The sequence below is a fragment of the Strix aluco genome, chromosome 24, assembly GCF_031877795.1.
Source record: "Strix aluco isolate bStrAlu1 chromosome 24, bStrAlu1.hap1, whole genome shotgun sequence".
NCBI lineage: Eukaryota > Metazoa > Chordata > Aves > Strigiformes > Strigidae > Strix > Strix aluco.
Window position 1 is genome coordinate 6934625 of NC_133954.1, and position 20511 is coordinate 6955135.

The 20511-nt window shown below is 42.7% G+C and overlaps 1 protein-coding gene across 4 annotated transcripts in view; it reads left to right on the top strand.

Annotated features, from left to right (window-relative positions):
- The window catches only part of MAP3K3 (mitogen-activated protein kinase kinase kinase 3), a 43544-nt gene that overhangs the window by 20643 nt on the left and 2390 nt on the right, over positions 1 to 20511 (top strand). For 2 of the 4 annotated variants that reach the window (XM_074849486.1, XM_074849484.1), the window contains exons 8-17: positions 3400 to 3533; positions 4232 to 4305; positions 5699 to 5766; positions 6001 to 6093; positions 6932 to 7123; positions 8755 to 8903; positions 10720 to 10851; positions 11564 to 11693; positions 13318 to 13495; positions 15889 to 20508. In XM_074849486.1, the coding sequence (XP_074705587.1) occupies positions 3400 to 3533; positions 4232 to 4305; positions 5699 to 5766; positions 6001 to 6093; positions 6932 to 7123; positions 8755 to 8903; positions 10720 to 10851; positions 11564 to 11693; positions 13318 to 13495; positions 15889 to 16117 (1379 nt within the window). In that variant the 3' untranslated portion in view covers positions 16118 to 20508. Of the gene's footprint in view, positions 1 to 3399; positions 3534 to 4231; positions 4306 to 5698; positions 5767 to 6000; positions 6094 to 6931; positions 7124 to 8754; positions 8904 to 10719; positions 10852 to 11563; positions 11694 to 13317; positions 13496 to 15888; positions 20509 to 20511 lie in introns of those variants that run through there. The other 2 variants (XM_074849485.1, XM_074849487.1) reach the window with 2 other exon arrangements.

The window sequence follows — 20511 nt, forward strand, 5'->3', positions numbered from 1 at the left end:
ACTAGTAGCACAGGAATTGCCACTGCATATCCAACCAGTGCCCTACATACTGAGTTCCCTAACCTTTCACTCTCAGATGAGTAGAGCACAAGGCTAATATCATAGGTGAGTGGTGCAGCTGCACAAAAGGTAATGAGAAAAGTCAGAGTAATATGTACCTTTGTCTCGTTTCCTTTGTGTTTCTGTTTGCTTAGTGAACTCATGTTTAGTGGAAAGGTAAGACTCCTGTAATTTTTAAGACTTCTATCTCTGGTAGATTTGTCCGAGTTGCCCCAATATCTGTGTTACAACCCCCTGTATAACTATGAAGTACTATTCAAATCTGTGGTTGATGGCTGCTCAAAGCTGTTCACTTTTTATATGAAAAAGTAAAACATCTGAAACTGCTTCAGAGACTCATGGGTCCAAAAAAGAAAAAAATGTCTGTGATTTAGAATCTGACTCAGTGAGCAGTGAAAGAGCAGGAAGAAGGTGGGCAATAATAGGGATTTGCAGTATGAAGGCTAGAGACTATGGTGTTCTGTGTAAATGATTTTTGCTTTAGAAGTGAGAAAAGCTAAATTTTGCTGGAAGCAGCAGCAGAGGATGGCTGTGTTAGTTACAACAGCTATTTCAGGGCTTGTCAGACCTAGTGCTTCTGATGACAGGTGCTGCAAATCATGAGGGCAGTACTAGGAGCCGGGAATGTCAGAGTTGTTTTGTTTCCAATTTCTAAACCAGCTCCCTCTGTGGAAGAGGAGTGCTGCAATTTCATTAACTGTGTAAACTTGAGGCATAATCATTACAGGATTTTAGATCAGTATTTGCAGTCTAACAGTAGTGTTAAATAATAAATCCAATTAAACTAGAATAGACAATCTCTGTACTGGGGAGTCTAAACCAAAGTCCGATTCACACTGTTCTGACCAAAGGTAGTTGGGAGAGTAAGCTCAGGAAGGAAGGACTCAGAAGGACTTGAGAACTAGACCAGTAGTTCTCAATACTACACTTGTCTAGCAAACCTGTTTGTATCCTGTCTAGAGTCTGCTGATCCCCTTTTGTACCGTTTGCTTCTATGACGTAGCAAACAAACAAAGAAGTGCTGAAAGCTTGTGAGGTACGTGACTGAAACTGGGACAAAAAGAGTTTTCCCATCCTTTCTAGTTAGAAGTTAATGTGGATAAAAAGAGCAACATTCCTCGGTCCTATGAAGAAAGCAGCAGTATCCATGCACGTCTGAACACGACGTTTCTTTTTTCAGACAAATTCAATGCCAAAAATATTTTATTTAAAAAAAAAAAAAATCTTCTCCTTTATTGGCATTCTAAGGTATCCAAATAATGATGCCAAAGCTAACAGACTGTACCGAGTGTCTGTCGTGGGTAAACTGTATAGTAATAAGGGGCCCCTTCTGTATCCCAGTTGGACAGACTCTTTCCTCTTACCCAGCTTATGGACACTTTCTGATTAGCCTGTCATTCATCAGTCAAGAAAGCATTGGTTTTATTTTCTGAACATGTCGAAGTACCAGACTGTTACATTATTAAGAGGTCCAGAAGAGTTCCAGTTCTGTCAGAGGTCTGACAGTAATTTGGCAATAGCTCAGCCTTGAATCTATTTCTTCTTCCTTCTCTTTTCTATCTTTTGATTTGGAAAAGGAATGTACCCCTGTTTCCTAGTGTTTTGGGCATCGAGATTTTCCTATTCATACCACGTCACGCAATGAAAGTTGAAAGCAGCACTCAACAAAAGCTGTTTGCATGCAGGAGATATATCTGTGTAGTTCCTGCCTTCTAAAGTGGACGGGGCTCAAGCTTGCTGTCACCAATTCAGAGGTTTGGAAGTAAAGATAACTTTTATTTAAAAAAAAAAAAATTGCTAAGCATTCTGGCAGCACTTGTGTTTTTTCCACTCACTTCCTTTGATATACATTGATTTAGTGCCGACTTCCTTTTCCTGCCCAGTGATGGTGGCCTTTCCACAATAGTGGCTGGGCCGATGCCAGCAGGACTTGGGCTCCCTTTGGCCAGCCGTGGCATTGTATCGGAAAGAGTGAAAGTGTGCTCCCGTGACTCACTGAAGCCCCAAAGCACGCTCTCTTGTTTATCTCCACACCAGTTGGCTTATAATGTCACGTGAGCCCTGCAGAGCTACTTGGAAAATCAGGTGGTAGCTCTAAGCAATAGATTCTCTTTTTTTTTTTTGCATGTAGTTCACCCCCCCCATGCACTCTAAGCCATGCCAGCATTGGGGTTTTTTTTCCTTCCGCAGTCCTCTGAAAGGTGTGTGCACTGGTTTTCAGTTAGCTTCTGCCCATGTTTGCCTTCACTCTTTATTACAATAACTTCTGTAAAAAATATTTTCCTTGGGAGAGTATTTGCTGATCTTTACCCATCTTTCATAGCAGCTGAGTACACACAGTTAATTAAAGACAGCATTGTAAAGAGCACAGCTTGAGAGCTGATCTTAAAATGCTGCCTCTGACTTCATGGGTGACCTTGAGTAGATTGGCTGGACCACAGCATTTCTTGGAGCTCACAGTGTGACTTGGTGGGAGTTGCAGGTGGATAGGTCACTGCAAAAAAAGGATTTTGTATCTTCCTGTTTCTACAGTATCATCTTTGAGATCTGCAAGGAAACAAATAAATTCTAGGGGTGAAGTTTCTCTCAGTAGGTAGCACAACAGAAACTCTGTAGGTCGTACCATTAACGGATGAGTAAAATGGTTTTCTCATCCTTTGGCCCCTAGACATACTCTCTGTCCATCTAGCTATCTTACATAATTAACAGAGAGTGCAGAATTGATTTCCATGTGTTTTTGCCCAAACCAGTCATACAGTTTCATTTTTCGCACAGTAAACAGAAATTTTGGGGTTATTTACAAAGGTAACAGTGCTCCCAAGTGACACTGAAATTGCTCAGTGTCAGTATAATTAGCTCAGCTGATGATGATTAGCAGGAACAGTGCTGTCACTCAAGGTAAATGATACTGGTTGGCAAACTTATAATCAAGACAGAAGGTTGGTTGCCCTAGCAAGTGTTCTGTTTAGTGGAGATTAGCAGTGAAGTGAAGGTCACCCAAAAGCCAGGGATTCCTGGCGTCCTCTGCCTTCCTTGAGATACTGAAATGATGCTCAGAAGGTTGAGCAGAAGAGGTTAGAAATAGGTGACTGCTCTGTTAGGAGCTTCACCAATAATCTTGCACTGTCTAAAATGACAGTACAGGTGCTCATTGAATGATTTGCTTTTTGGCGTGGCACCTCCTGATTCTGTTTCTGTCCAGACTGTAAGGTTCACTCCAGAACTGCTGTGATCATAGAGGTCTAGCATTAGAGGTGAATATTTGGATTTTGTGTACATGGATGTGCAGTCTCATTTCATTAAGCATAAATATCAAAAATGTCCTTCTTTCTGGCCCAGGTTCCCAGAACACGGGCCGAAGTTCACCACCTCCTGGGTACGTTCCAGAGAGGCAACAGCGCATTGCTCGGCAGGGTTCCTACACCAGCATAAATAGTGAAGGCGAATTCATCCCAGAAACCAATGAACAGTGTGTAAGTATGAGCATTAGGGTGAAAAAAAAGTAAGTCCAGCTGTGAAGGAACTCACTGCTGCTCTCTGGGCCCTCTTTTTCACTCCAGAATATTCACTGGCTGTAGTTGCATTAGCACCTACTAGTACTGCTTTGTTAATTTAAACTACACTTCAGACTATTTTGTAGATGTGCAAGTTCAAAGCCTTTGTAGGACTGCCAGAAGCAGTTGCCATGTGTTATTGGGCATTGTCTCCCCACCTCTGAATGAGCGGTTTTGGTGCACATTACACATGTATGCTCAGGTTTCCTATTACTGGGTTTGTGTGACCCTCTTGCATTTGAAACTGTGCTCTCCATTCAAAAAAGTAGGAAGTAAGGCCAAAGGGCAACTTGCAGGTGGAGGCAGCAATGCAGTAGCACCAGCAGAGACTCTGTTCCTGAAGTCAGTTGGGATCAAAACGCAGCACAAGGCTGACTTAAGCTTTCATTTTTCACAGCAGAGTCCTCCAACACCTAAAGCAGTGTCTCAAAATTGGTATGTCCTTAACAATTTCTGTGGGAGATAAAGGAAAAATGCGTATTCTAAATAGCTTTAGACTCCCCTCTTCGTCTGGACGTCCTCCAGGCAAGCAGCAGTGGACTCTGATCCTCTTGCACAGCTTCTTTTAGGCATTAGACTGAACGGGTGTTGCCATGTGGTTTTTCTCTGTGTTGCAGATGCTGGACCCTTTAAGCAGTGCTGAAAACTCGGTGTCAGGAAGCTGTCAGTCCTTGGACAGGTCAGCAGACAGGTACAAATGTACAGGCTGGTAGGAACTTATGTGCTCAAATTGAAATGCCAGTTGTACATATGCTAAAGTCTGTTTTCCATCTCATAAATTTTCTTGGAGAGTAATAGGAAGTCATATCCTACCTATATCCCAATATATTTCTTAGAGAGAATTAACTATGTCTTAAGGCAGTTTTATTTTTTGGCAAAAGCATACACCAACAAACTGGTGCTTCAGTAGCTGTATGTTATAAATACAAAGTTCTAAAGCATGCAGTCTGTGTGGAGCCTAGGCTCTGAGAACATCTGGCTGCAGGGTATTTAAATCTCTTTTAGACAAGGCTCTGCTTGTTCATTTAAAAAAACCCAAGAAACTATTCTAAGGTTACAGAAATATATCATTACACTAGATTCCTGTGTCCTGCAAGATATAATAGTCATTCCAAAGGTAAATAGGGGGGCTCTCCCTTTGATGTAGTCTAGAGGCTCTAGATCTTTTTCTTCCCTTTGCTGTTGGTGTTGCTGGAGGTGTTGGTGGGCAGCCGTAGGTCCTCTTATCTTGAACAGCAACTGTGGCTTCCCAGCACCTGTAATATTGGGCTTCACCATATTCTTAAGATTCCTCCAAGCTGATTCCTGCTGATTTGTTACCTGTCCTTCTCTCCCCTCTCCCTGCCCTAAGTGGAGCAAGAGGGGGAAAAAAAGCAAGCCATTTTGGTTATTCCTTGTAGGAGTGAACATCATCTGGGGAAGCTGTTTTTTGGGTAGTAGGAAAGGAATCTTGTTTGGGAGTCTGAAAGCTTTGTCAGGCTTACTCCATTTACACTGGTTAACAAAAAAAAGTGCTAATAACATGGCTTTGGCACAGATGGAGTTACTGTAATCTTTTAAGAGATGTTAAAGACCTGCCAGACAAGGCAGAGGAGAAACATGAGGGCTGTAAGCAGTGTTTGTGTTTAGGCTTATCTGCTGCTGGTAGAGAGGAAGGTGCACAGAAGTTTTCATGAGAGGAACTCTTACCCCTCATGCTAAATCACTGGGGCAGTAGTAGCCCCTGTTCTCTACTGCCCTGTGAGCGGTGTGGTGCAAGCAGAACCCTGTTTTGCTCTTAGCCTTGGGTTTAACCTTCCACTTCATGTGTCTGAAGGAAGCACTGGGTCTTATCCCACAGACTGGAGAACCACTGAATAAATGGCACAAACTGAACAGAAAAGATGACTGTCCATTGGGAGATAGTCTGGTTACTGGGGCTTAGCCTGGCTGTAGCTTTGCAGACATAGCATGAAATTATTGCAGCAACATGGATTTGAGAATCACTGTTACCAATGTGCAAATATATTAGCTTCTATTTAAAGTCCTTCTAGGTTTCACTCTAGTAGATAGCCGAACTTATTCTTGCCTTCTTTCTTTAATAGTCCTTCTTTTCGGAAGTCACGGATGTCAAGGGCACAAAGCTTTCCTGATAATAGACAGGAGTTCTCAGGTATGTCGGTGTCCAGTATAAAGATTATTTGATCCAGTCATTTTCTGCTGTTTGCTGACTACCCTCCATGCTTGCTGGGATTGTATAAATACAAAAACTGGGGATGTGTTGATTGAAAAGCTATGAAATTAGTTATTACCTCTTCCTAAAAAACCTGCTATTACAGGAAAATTCTGTCATTAGAACGTATACTTTTTGAAGAAGCCTCACTTCTCTCTTTGTATCTCATTCCAGACCGTGAGAATCAGATCTACGACAAAGCGGGGAAAGGTGGGACCTACCCTCGGCGCTACAATGTCTCCATGCAGCACAAAGACTACAACGATGGTGAGTTGGTCAGACCTTTGATTCCAGGCTTGAAAAAGAAGGTGAGGCAATGGCAACCTCCAGAGCGAGTGTAACTCCTAGTTGAAGAGTCTGGAAGCGCCCTGGTCCTTGCAGTTAGTGCTGGAGTTAATGCTGCCATGCACAATGCCACATTTTCATAGCAACCCATGATGGCTGTTTGTAATTCTTTGTTTATTTTGCCCTTTCTGGGGATATCCAGGCTGATCAGTGCTGGGGTTGAGCAGTGGACGTAGTTATTAGCCTTGGCCACATATAGTGGGTTCCTACCTCAGGGATTTGTTATGCTTTGCTAATTCGCAATGCAAACTTGCTTCTGGGACTTTTAAATATACCAGTGACATAAAGAATCACATCTCTGCTCATCAGATGGCTTTATGCAAATTAATTTCTCAAAGTTTCCTAAGAGGTGCAAGTTGTCATAATCTTTGTTTTATGGATTTTATTCGCAAGTCCAGGCACGTTATCTAGAAAATCATTCTGTCTGTGTAGTTGTTAACAAGTCTTGGAGCTTGTGTGGTAACCTGTAAATCAGATTTTTGCTTTGGAAGGCAAGCTTAGACCTTGCACTACTGCACTGAGGGCATTACAAAGTGTTCTCTCCCTTCTACTTTGAGAATGATCCAAAGCTGTGCTGAACTCAAGCAGCATCAGCCCTGAACTGTTACATTTTTGCATCTTGTCTGCTTGACAGTAGATTCTACTCCATGGGAACAGACCCGAACACATTTTTTTCTCTCTCTTCTCTTTGTTGCTCAACCTCCAGCCATTACCTTCCATTTGTCAACATGTTATTTAAAAATTTTACTTCTTTCTGCAGGCCGGAGGACGTTTCCTCGGATACGGCGTCACCAAGGGAATCTCTTCACTTTGGTCCCTTCAAGTCGTTCCTTAAGCACCAACGGAGAAAATCTGGGCCTGGCATTGCAGTACCTGGACCCCCGGGGGCGCCTGCGGAGTGCCGACAGCGAAAATGCCCTTGGTGTGCAGGAGAGGAACATTCCCACCAAATGTAAGCAGTCACCCTGGTGATAACTGGGGAAAGGCCTGGGGTTATGGGCAGGAAAGGCTTTTAGAGATGCGCTCCAGACCCAATATATTACCATTCAAAACCACATAATTACATGGCTGTGTTTTGAGACCAGTCTGTCTCATCTAAAGACAGGTCCTCTTTTTCTTCTAAGAATATGTAGTCTTGCCCTGGGAGCTGGCCTCTCCTTTAGAAAGCATTGGAAATTCAGCTAAGTAGAAAAAAAACCTGTAAGTTGATTGGATCTAGATGATCTACAGGGTTCTTAAAACAGTCAGACAAGCTTGTTTATTTTCTTGATGCATTAACATTTGTAGTCAGGCTTGTGGATTACAGTTATTTTACTAGTTAAGGGTTGTATTTATTTTCCTTGCTTCTTAGTAGAAAGATTTACTTCTGTATTAATAGCATTCCTGCATTGGTTTTTAGGGAACTTTATATTATAAAAAAAGAAATGGAACATAAATCATTACTGATGAACTTTAGATATCCCATACAGTAATTTAAGGATCAAAATGAAGACATTAATGCAGCAGAGTAAGCAACACACTAAAACACCAACTGGCAGTAAATCTCATTAAATTAGACATGGCAAAGCTGATCTCTCAGCTCTTCTGTATTTTCACACTGTCCAGATGGTTGGTTCCTGTCTTTGTTTTTAGAGTTTCTTGTTAAATACAACATAATTGGATGCATTGCACTGCATGAGTCTGGTAGTATCGTGTTCAAAGTTAGAGCTAAAGCACTGGTCTTTGAGTAATATGTTTTGGTATTAAGTGCAGTCTGGAAAACTGGGCTCAGGTGTTAATCTCTGGGTCAGGAGACTGCTGCTTGTGCAATGCGCTTGCCAGCGCAGTAGAACAATGAGAACTCATAATTCCCTGCTGACATAACCTCCTGCTGGGGTATTGGAGGTGGCTGCTTTAGCTGGTTCTCATGTATATTTTTATTAGAGTCTGGTTGTTCAGCAGGTAAAGGAGATACCTGCACCGTGCTTACATTATGGCCCCTACCTTATCAGTTTCTAGTAGGGAATTATGACTTCTGATTCTTCTGCTGTAAAGATAGCCTTGTAGTGTAATCCTTCCTGCAGGAGAAGGAACCCCAAACTAACCAATGGTTGGCAAAAAACTCAGAAGTAATGTCCTTCAGGTTGTCCCAGAAGCTTAACAGTCATTCCCAGCTGGGTAGGATTGATTTAGCCTGGCTGATCCAGCTGTTCCTCATCTGATGCATGTAGTAACTGCAGATCAAGGCTTGGAAGATGCTGTTTAATTGCTGCACCACCTCTTAAGATAGTGATGTTGTAGAATCCACTCTGCTGGTGGAATGAAATTTCATTAACCTCATTGAATAACTTGCCTATAATATATCTTTGCAAAATGTTTCACTTTAATGGGACACTAGTCAGCAGGTCCTGAGAGTCTGAATGGTTGGATTCTGTTCAGAGTTCTGCCACTAACTCCCTTATACTGGGAGAGTGCCTCGTATCTGTTTCTTCAACTGCAAAATATCTGTTTCAATCTCAGTATGGTGGGGACTGATCTTTGAAAAGATCACCATTGTCTTTAAACAGTGTAATGAAAAGAGAAATTGTTCCTGTTCATTTTTAGCTCCGAGTGCTCCAATAAACTGGCGACGAGGAAAACTGCTGGGCCAGGGTGCCTTTGGTCGTGTGTATTTGTGCTATGATGTGGACACGGGCAGAGAGCTTGCAGCTAAGCAAGTCCAGTTTGACCCAGAGAGTCCTGAAACAAGCAAGGTAATTCTCATCACAGCTTCTAAAATGCATTATGCAGACTTTGAGATCCTGTAAAGTGCCTGTATCTGTCCTTGAAAGCTCGTATCTTCTTTAATTTGTGCTAGGGTTTCAAGTCATATGGAGAGGAGTAAGAGTCATTTAAAAATTACTTTTCTGTATTATTAACTTCAGTCTGAAACTAAAATCCATTTTCTGGCTTCATTTTTGGCTCTCCCTTCTCAGCTTTTTGGTTTGTTGCCAGGTTACTTGAGGAATACTAGACTGCCCTGTGTTCCTGGTTAGACATGGATGTGAATGAAACTAAACCCAGAAAGAGTAGAACTTTTTTTCTTTTTTAAACAAAAAAAGTTGCATGCGCTTGGAAAACCCACTTTCTGGCCTTACATGGTAGGTCCTATATCAAGTGTATTAATTACTGGTTTCTGCTTCTGAATTCTCCCTATCCTTAAAACAAATTGAACTGTGGTGTGTAAATCAATAAAGAACAGTAATGTGACAACACATTAGAAATAGTGGAGATGGGAAGGGGCACCTTGAAATTATAGGTTAGCACACGATTCCCTGCACAGTGGACGCAGCTGGAATGGCTGTTAGGTTCTTTGCTAGTGTTTTAACAATGTACCAGTTTCCCAATATTGAACAAATTAACTTTGAGCTGGAATAACTGATCCGTGAAGATTTAATTATTCTGATTTTATATGGGGTGTTGGTGCCAAGAGAAGTCCTAACTTGGGAAGTTCTAAGTTATACCATGTCTCTGTTGTAAATCAGACAGTAAGTCTGAGCCAAGGAAGAACAGGCTGGAATGTATTTTGAAGGCACTGAAACTCCAAACCTTAAACTATCAGTTGACCTGATTAAGCAACTCCTTCTGGTTCCATGCATTTCTGTGGCAGCCAGGTCCTTGCTCTTGAAGAGCTGCATCCTCTCCCAAAGTGAGAGAAGTGAACCTGGCACCTTCCAGTGGAGGGAGTGGAGAGAGTTAAGTGGGACTAATCTGGGGGAAACCATCATTCCTTTTTCCATAAATCCTTGTGCTTCGGTACCTTTGATGTTCATCCTGTTCATTCCCTGGATTCAGCAAGAACCTGATACTCTTCCTGGGCAACAAACATCTCTGATTCAGTCTGAAATTGTTGGATAGCCTTTTTGCCTTTGCGCTATGATACCCTGTTGTCTGTGGCAAGAATAAAGCAGAGAATCAGTTTCATGTGCATAGCTGCAGATTCTTTGAAGTAAATAAGCCAGGAAGCTGTTTCTAAGGTTGATTCAAGTAAAATCATCAGCGTGACTCAGAACAGGACTGAGTGACAAAAGAAGTTAAGGAACTTTTAGCACCTGTAGTCTTGCTCTCTAATGGGTTGAGGTTCCTACAGAAGGATCCCTAGAAATTCAATAACTGTATTCAGAACTTTTTCATAATTGAAATTAACACTCACTGCCCTCAGCTTAGTGGTGAGAACTAAGGTTATATGTGTTGTGAGTGAGGCGTGCTTTCAACCAACTTGGCTAAAGCCATTCAGCTGACAGAATCAAGACAAGAAATAAAGTTTTTGCAGTACTGAGTCCATATATGATACTGCCTGTGGTTCTGACTATGAAAGCTTCTGCACCAATACAAACCTGCGTATTATACAGTAAGGATTAATGTGAAGTGCTGGTCATGTTTGCCTTTTCCAAGAAGTAGGTGAACCAGTGCCATGGAGTAGACTCCCTCAGTGTCGTAGTGGTCTCATCCTACCAGTGACATGGACAGATCTATTAGGATGGAATATTTCTTGAGGCTGGAACCTTATTTTCTCCTTCAATATCATAGGAGGTGAGTGCCCTGGAGTGTGAAATTCAGCTGCTGAAGAATCTTCAGCATGAACGTATTGTTCAGTATTATGGCTGCTTACGGGATCGAGCAGAGAAGACCTTAACCATCTTCATGGAGTACATGCCAGGGGTAAGAGCCCACACAAGCAGCATGGTCACTGACCATAAAGTGAGCGGGGTCGTTTTGTTAGTTGATTTATTAGTTGCTGTGATTACCCTATGTAATCTACCTTATACCCTCTTATGTATGTCCCTTTCTCATACTGGGTTATAATCATAGGATCATATATAATGCCACCAACTTTCTTTTTATTTACGCCCAAAATCACCTCTTCAGGGCTTTTTTTTTCTTAAGCGTCTTGTCTTTGAAATTATCTTCGTTAGTCACTAAGGCCAGTTCTTTTCTTCAGTCTGAATTTGTTCTACCAAAGGACTTGGGCCAACCTGTAAATCAGGCTGAGTTAGCAGAGTCATATAGTACAGCAAATTAGGCTAAAACTGACCCTGCGAAAAGGGAGACTTTTGACCCAGATCAGTCTGCTGAATTATTTTATTGCTTGTCTTCACAAACAGTGGTACCAGCACAGCTCAAGGATGGAGGAAGCAGACAGAACCTCCTTAAGCTATTTTTGCCATAAAGCATGCCCTTGCTTTTCTTAAAAGGGGCTTCTTAGGGCAAGATGCTCCAAGAGCCTCACAAAAAGGCTGTAGAAGAGGCCAGAATTCATTACTGTGCTGGTTGGGTGTATAACAGAGTCACAGCTCGTGGGAATTGAATGGAGGCTGCAAGATTGGTGGTTTATCATTTCTTTGCCAATCCCTTCTGTTTGCTCTTGGTGCAGGGGTCAGTGAAAGACCAGCTGAAGGCGTATGGCGCTCTCACGGAAAATGTAACCCGGAAATACACTCGCCAGATTCTCGAGGGAGTCTCGTACCTTCACAGCAACATGATTGTGCATAGGGACATAAAGGGTGAGATCAGCTGGTGATTTTTGTATATACCATGTGCTAAAGGAACTCTGAAAAAAGAAACCAAGTGTTAAGATTTCAGTATCCTGGCCGGGGCTTCTGAACATCGCTTTGCTCAGTTCATAAGACTTTTTGGTCTTATATCCATGTGCAGGGCTTAGGGAAGGTCGTGTTCTGGGCTGGGTAAGGGAAGTCGGGCTGTTCGCTCTACAGGACCTCAGAGCCTGGCAGTTGGTTATAGTAAGGAAGACTGAAAGTCTGTCATTCTTAGGAACACTTTTCTGTAACTCCTCATCTTTCTCCCACACCCCAGCAAAATGAGGCTGAGTTGCCACCTGGCTTTCACCACGCCTGTAAGGCATGGGCATTTCCCTGTGGATTCCCTCTGATTTCCTCTCTGCTTGGCCAAAGTACCATTTCTCAGGTGGTAGGCATACTGATTCCCATAAGAGCTCCACGCCTGCTCTTGACAATCCTGCTTACCTCAGGCTCTTGTGACTGTCCTGCCTCCTCTGCATAAGAAACCTCCAGGCTTCCATGTAGAGCCTCTGTGATTAGTGTTTCCCAATATAACCCCATGGAGCCAGCCAGTCTCCCTAAGAGTTAATGTCAACAGATGTGGCAGACACCACACAAATTTTTCTGTGCTCTAGAGGGACCAGGAGGCTTGCTCGCTGCAGGAAAAATACCTTCTTGTTCCTGCCTATAAATCTTCATTGCATCCCCTCTAGGCTGGCAAAGGGAAATGAGCTGCTGATTCTTGAATAACACCTTGTATACTGCTCATGTGGTGCTCTTTACCAAATCATTTCCTACCTGGTGGGTTATTCATTAGTTTGCACCTATCTAAGCCAAACTGTTAACTTGCCTCCAGGGTGCTGGATGGACAGACTTGTTATTCTGAATTCAGCTCTTCCAGTGGGGAAGTGAAGTGATAAACCTCTCTCCCAGCACAAGTGCATTTTATCTGAGTGTGGAAGGATTTCACAGAGGCATGTGCCAGATAATGGCAACACAGGGTTCTTGATCTTGTTGCAGCTTTGAAGGAAGAATTGGTTTTGGTGTCTAAGCCTTCATTTGTGTCCACGTACAACAAGCTAAGCTCTTAAGTTTGCTTTTTTCCCTGGTGCTTCATGTGCAGGGACCTCTGACCAAGTAAAGTGGAGATTGACTTGTTTATTGTAGGAGTTCAAAGTGGTTTAATTAGCTACATCTGTTACCCAGCTGACCAGAAGGCAATGGTTATACTCACCAAAGCAGCATCCCAATAAAATCCTTTTCTACACAGCTATGTACTATCTAAGCCATTGGCCTGGGGGCCCTGCATAGGCTGAGCTGTTTACAGGCGGTGTAACAATGACAGTGCTGACTCAGCTCTCATTTCCCTTCCCCCTTCACTTCCTTGTGTTTTTCCCCTGAAGTTTTTCCCATTTGCAGCCATTAGCAATTGGCTTGTCTACAGCCTGAATTATAGAAATGATGTTGAGCAGGTCACCTGAGGCTTAATGGGGAAAAAGCCATACCATGAGCATGGGTATTTCTGGGTTGGATATCAGCTCTGTAGGCTGCGGATCCAACAGCTGGATTGCATGAAAACAGCTGTCTCCATTCTTTCTTTTTTGTCCAGGAGCCAATATTCTCCGTGACTCTGCTGGGAATGTGAAGCTTGGGGACTTTGGGGCCAGCAAACGGCTGCAGACAATCTGTATGTCTGGAACAGGCATCCGCTCTGTCACTGGCACGCCATATTGGATGAGCCCGGAGGTGATCAGCGGAGAAGGCTACGGAAGAAAAGCGGACGTATGGTGAGGCTTTAACTTTTTGTCCATAGATCAATTTACAGCTTTGCTGGAGCGAGATAAGACACATAGATGGTTGTCCGTATATCAAAATTCAGATTTTTGGTCTGGATCAAAAGTTTAAGGCAAACTGAAGTAGTTGATTTGAACTCAAGACATGACCTGCTGCAGGCTGTGCTTTACAATGTCAACACACAACCGCTTGTTTAGTTTTTCGGGAACAATTTCCACTCATTCCTCCCTCGAACTGATAGCTGATTTTCTGTTTTCTGAGTGGTGTGAGGTTTCCATCCTTCTTCTGTCCCTCATAAGAGAGGCTGAAGGTTGTTTAGTTATAAAATGAGAGGTATGCTTATAACACACTGGAAATGAAAGGAATAGAATTTGAGCTTTAAAGGAAAGATGCCCAAACCTGGAATAACACAAAAGATACAGGTCAAATCAGAGGTGATCTGAAGTATGCATGAATGGAAACTGTAGCCATGCTATTATTGGCATAGCCAAGAAACAGCCTCTATCGAAAGGAAAGAGCAAAATGGTCCTGTGTCAAAATGTTTGGTTTGGAGGCCTTAAAAAGGTGAGATTATAAAACTAAACTAAATGACAGCGACAAAAGGTATGTTTGTCTCTCCACAGTAAAGCAAAGCCTATGCTATTTCCTGTACAAGCAGTGAGTAGAAACATAGCTAAAATGTGTCTCATATGCAAAGAGTTAAGTTCTGCAGACTCTCCCAGTTGGGATGCTTGGGGAGAGGATGGAGCACGTGCCCTTCCCCCTGGGTTGATGCAGTTGTGGATTTCCTCTTGGTGCTGACATCGGTCCATTTCCATCAAAGAGACGCTGCTGTTGGCTGGGCTCCAGTTCCTACAATCCCAATCATTATTTAGGGGGGTCAGAATTTTCCAGTGCAGCGTTAGTCCCAGGGTGGATGCGTATGGCCGAGAGGCTCAAAGACGTAACAAATCTAGCCACCTGGCTTTCCGCCACTGCTGCGGGCCCCTCTCCAATTTTCTTTTTCCTAAATAGCAGAATATGTGAGCTATTTGTTATTGCTGGAGTGACTTGACATGAAAAACATTCCTGCTGTTTGCTGAATATCTTAAAGAAACCGGATCTGCTTAAACGGTATAAATCAGTCTAAACAATAATATATCCCTGCTTGCTCTTGAGCAAACCCCCAGCACTTCAGCACACATGGTTTGCATTTTCTGTACTCTCTTCTAGTAAGTCTTAAATGGCTGGAAACCAGTGTAAAATTTTCACGTTGGATTTTAAACCTTGTCAAGAAGTCATTTCTTGCATATTCACTGGATTTAATTCCTTTCCTTCCTTGTCTTGGCAATTGATGCAAGTCTGCCTCTGAAAATGTCTTTTCTTTGCTCTTCACTTCAAAAGAGGGTTTAGTTTAAAGGTAGACGAGGCAGTTTTGCCTTTTTAATGGAACGATGTGATCAAAACACAGGACTGGATATTAGAAGTTCACTAACTGCTTTTGCTTAATCTATGGCCCGGAGGAAGCAATTAATCCTTTTTGAACAAAAACCAATCACTGCAGTACCACAGAAGCCCATCTTCCCTGTGACAGCATTGGTGTCACGCTTGCTTCAGAAAGGTGGCTCAGCCATGTCCGTCCCCATAATCACGTTCTTGCCTTGAAGTAGCCTGCAGAGCCCCATTAACTTTACTGGGAGTTTTGCCTTAACGTAATGATGCATCTGCCCTACTGGCGTTTTAATTTACTGCCTTCTCAGTTTGGAGCTGTTAAGAATTTAATTATTTTTTGACTGCCTACGATGGTTGGTTTCTTGTGAAGTGCAGCTCTTAGGGTTTTTTTTCCCCACGTGGGCATTCTGAGGCTGTGCACTGAAAAGGGATTTTGCTGAAATGGCTTTGTGGGGTCAACCAGCTCTGACTCACTGGACCTTGATTAAAAAGTATGTTTTCTACCTTGCAACTCAGCAAGTGCCTTTGAGATATTAACAGTAGCAGCAGCACCCGAAATACCACTGAGGTTGAACGGCGCCTTCAGGGACATCTCGTGTGCACCTCTTGTCCCCTGTTGTTAATGCAAATGTTTACTGAGAGCAGAGTTTGAGCAAAGGAGAGCTGGACAGATGGCGCTTCACAGTTCTCGGTGCGGTGAGAACCACGGTGGCAACCAGCCTCCCTGTCTCAGCATTTCACTGCTAGCCCGACAGTAGTAAAAGCAGCGACGCTGGCAGGTCTGGCTCAGGATCTGTGCACACATGGGGTTTGCTGAGCACAAAGCCATTTTATAGCTGTTTTCAGAGCAGAGCTGTACCTTGATGTTGGCTGCTTGGAAGTTCTCTCTGAACACTGTGCATTGTTGTGTGAGTCAATTCTCACTTTTTTTTTTTTTTCCTGTCTGCTTTTCCAGGAGCCTCGGTTGTACTGTTGTGGAAATGCTGACAGAGAAACCACCCTGGGCAGAGTACGAAGCCATGGCAGCCATTTTCAAAATCGCCACCCAACCAACCAACCCCCAGCTCCCCTCCCACATATCAGAACATTGCCGGGACTTTCTAAAGCAGATCTTTGTGGAAGCCAGACACAGACCCTCTGCTGAAGAGCTGCTCAGACATCAGTTTGCACAGCTCCCGTACTGAATTACCTCCCTTGCTAGCAGCTCCTGCTGGGCTTTCAGTGCCCCGTCTGGTCTAGTTGCAACTGCCCGTTGTGGTGCTGCATCTTCAAAATGCCAACTCAGCTGTCCTAGTCCTTTGGGGAAATTGCCAAGGAACCTAGGGTCTGCTCTTGTGCCTGATACCTTTGTTTGCTGGACTAAAGTTTATTCTACCGACAGCTGTCCAAACAGAGCTGCATTTTTGCCCTAGTTACCTTGATGTGAAATTGCAGCTGGCTGCATGCTTTCTGCAGGCCCAAGAATGGGAATGTAAGAAGTGTCTCACTAGTTGAACATAGAAGAAACCTGAACCAAAGTGGGAACTGGAAGAGCTACACTCTTCAGAACAGAAATGTGCAACAGTCATCCAGACCAGCTCTCTATGTGTGGGTCACTTTTCCAGACTGCTAGGGCTTTAGAGGCATCTATATTACAAGAATCCAGCAAAAAGCCATGTGTCATTGAGCATGCGCTCGCTATATAATTATATATTTTTCTTCTTAAGTATTCAGCATCTGAAGGTGTTCAGAAAATATTGATTCAAAAGTATGTGAATAGTGTTATTTTATAATGAAACCATGGATTTTGGGGTGGGGGTGAGGGAAGTCTTTCTAGCTAAATGTCAGGATAATCAGAAAAGTTTCAGCAGAATGCAATCACTCCAGGGCCTAAGATTAGGGCTCTCCCACTGATGTTAGAAAATCCAGAGCTTGATTTCCAAGGCTTGATCTGTCCTAGCACTAAGACAGTGTTGGTTAGTTTATGTCCTCATAGCCAACAAATCTGTGCTCATGCTTCATCTCCCTGGGACTGCTGGGTCTAAACAAAACCCATCTGGAAGGGAGTTCTGCGGAACAGCTTTCTGTTGCACCTGTCTTTTTGGCTGGTAACCTCTTACTATCCCTTAAACCAAAGATAGTTCATCTGGTGCCCAGGAGTTTACTTCAGGAAAAGCTTATGTTTTCTCTGAGGACCTGGCCTAATGGAAAATTGAGTTTTTCACGGGGAGAATTTGCTGGACACTAGTTTTACTTGTGCACAGTGAGTTAGAATCAAGCTCAACCCTTCAGCGTGTGTGTTTTGTTTTACAGGTGTGCAAGTGTTCATTTATGATTTCCATAAAATGTTACGGCCCTATTTAAGTAAGCTTTTGTACTAGTTAAGTCAAACAGTGAACCAGAGAGAACATTTGTAATGCTAGCACATTTCTAAAATTAACTGGAGATCCCCATGTAGGTACCAGCAAAATGTATCCAAGGGATTTTGCATTTGAAAGGTACCACATCTCTGAGAACTGAGTTCCTGATGGCTTACCGGCCTCAAATACTGTATGTTGATTTGGGCACTAATAGTCCTTACTTCACTCGTAAAAGAGCAGCGGTTTTTAAGTGCTGGGGATTCATGGAGTAAAAGTTATCTGTGTGAAATGAAACTGCAAACGTATTATTAGTTAAAATACTGCTTTTTAGAGCAATGCTAAGGGTGTTCTGCTCTTGTGTTGGAAACCATATTAAGGCTCCACATACCTCCACTCTTCTCCCCCATAAAAACTTGAAAATTGCTTTCATAATGCAGTAAAATTAACAGTTTTTAAGTGAATGCTAATAGGATAAGGCAAGTTTTAATGGAACCAAGCTCCTTGAACGCATGATAAATACTGTGTTGAATTAAAAGAAGAAAAAAGAGCCCTAAAAAACCCCAAACACCCAAAAGCCCTGAAAGGGTTTAACAATCTGAAGTGTTTTTTCTGTGCCAAGCTCAGAGCGATGTGTAATCGGTGAAAGCAAGCTAGTGTTGGTTTCACTTTCAGGCTCTCCTGCACTACTACAAGGATGCACTGTTTAGGTTGCAGGCACTTAGGGGGGTTATCTCTTATGAAAGCCCTTGTTCCATAATTTATTTAATTCTAGTGAGAGCACTTCTATTGATCTTTTCCAAACCTGAAACTTGACTCCAAATTGTTAAGACACGTGGCCTGGTTTTTGGCCTGTACTTCACTGTTGCTTGCACCGAAGGGAAGCAAGGACATGACACTTCTACTCTGTTTTAGGGAGCATTTTACACCACTTTTCTATGGTGTAAATGGCTGCGTATGCTGCAGAGGAATGTGAAATCATTCCTGTAGTCTTGATGACAGAAGTAGGGTGGTCAGCACTCCTGTGGGGCCCAGTAGCACTCTTCAGGCCTTGCAACTAGCACCTAAATATACCAAAGATTGGAATCTTTTATTCATCACACTTTACCTTGCAGACAGACAGCAGCAATCAAGAGTGCAGTGATCCTGTCTGCAGAGGTTTCTCTCTACCCTTGGCTTGTCCTCACCAAATTGAGACCTTCTTCCATGGTCTTTCCTTGCTATGCCACACGTTGTGTTTTGGGAGAGAATAGGGCATGAGGAAACGGTGTAACTTTTAATGTTTCAAAGCAACTAAATCCTCAGGATCTGTTGTGGCTTTTACCTCATATACATCATGGAAGGCTGTTCCAGAGCAGAGCAAAGAGCATCATGGACTGATGGGCTCAGTCCTCTCCCCGCCAGAGCTTCTGGTCCTTCCCACCACCTATGCTGAAATGTGCCTACTCTGTGTATACACTTGTATTCCAGTCTGTATTAATGAAAGTAAATAGCAATTGTACAGTGACAGAGAACATGGGGTGCCAGCTTGGACTTCTTATATTCCAGTACCTGACCCAATGCCACCCGTTCGGCACAGGAACAAGCCAAAGCATTACTTGTATGTTTGGAGATGCACTTTTATGAATGTAGTTTATATCGCTCTTTTTTAGCTCTTTTTACATCATGTAAACGGTGATGCCTCATACTTTTTTTTTTTTATTTATATCGTAAAAGATCATATTTGGTGATTTTTATATATATCGACTCGACTGTTACGGGGTAGGGGGGAGGATGGGAAATAAATTTGACGCCTTTATGAATTTAAAAAGGAAAAAAAGCAGCTGGTTTTGCAGAGAATTTGCTGATGGTTTATAATGAGTAGAGCCAAGCCAAAATGTGTTCTTTGTTTCCTCACAGCCCTCTTGATTATGGAAAAGGAAGATCTGGATTCCCAAGTCCACTGCTACGGTGAATAAGTTTGGGGCCGATACTTATACTACAGTCTCTTAACATGGCCCTGGCAGCAAAAAAGTTTCAAGTGGACATAAATGTAATTATACTTCTAAATTGAATTACAGCTGGCCTCTTTGTCCTGGCAGAATTGGAAAAAAAAATGGGGATAAACTCATTTAGAGGAGAGTGGAGGAGGGAGTGCCAGGCTAACAATAAGCTATTGTGTCCATTCCAAATGTCATGTTGTGTTTTCTGCTGTTCCTTCCAGGGAGGGATATATAGTGAATATTGAGTATTGGGATCCTTGATGGAAGGTGCTGCAGAAATTGAGAATATTCTGTTTGAAGAAAAATACCTATGGGAGTTTCTGTAAGCTGAAACAGCAGGAAAAAATCTGAGATTCCCATCAGAGAACTTGGGGGAATGGGGGATTTGGCTGTCCCCGAGCTTGTTAGGAAACAAACTATTGGCATTTTGGTCTTGGTGTGACGATTCTGTGCATTCCAGGTTATTTGCTTGTTCTCCAGTAAATCTGATCTTTGCCTATTCTAGTGGCGGTAGGTTGCAGCAATTTGGATTTTCTGTTTTCATATTTTTGGAGTAATATTCCAAAGGACTTGAAGATGCTCCAAACAGTTCCCATTGCCATTAGGTACAAAAACAAATAGACCAAGAGGGAAATTGGTACCTGCTCAGGTGACACATGTTATTTCCACGTGCCAGAGAGCCAGGATAACTTGTGAAACCTCAGTAAATACATATATCCTTGCTGTACATGTTTTCTCTGGTAGGCAAAAACCGGATACTTCGAGCTGTACAGGGAGGCTGAATGAGAGCGCAGTGATTGGTGTTTAGGTTAATAGCTGCTGAATGGAAAGGTTTCATATATTTGAATATGTACAGTCCTGTGGCTGTCACCTTGGTACCTGCCCTTGGAGCTGGGAGTGTTCAGTCTGTCTTTGATTTTCAGAAAAAAGTAGGTGTCCTCTGTGGTTTAATAGTGTTTGGGCTTCAGATCTTTAAACCCCAGCCTTGTTTAGGTGCAAATCTCACTGAGCCGCTCTGAATCTCCCAGTTAGAAAAGGTAAATGTGCCTAGGGGGCGGTTCAGAAATGAGGAAAAGGACTTTATTGTCTGTCAATACCTGTCTGAAATAAACTGTGCAGAGCAGGGAGAAGTTGCTTTAACCTGGATTGTGCAGAAGACCTTGAACCAGTAGTCTATATATACCGACCGGGGGCTTGCAGTGCAAAGCCAGGCCAATGTATCGTTTTATTTACAATAAAATTATCATTTATATGAAAGCC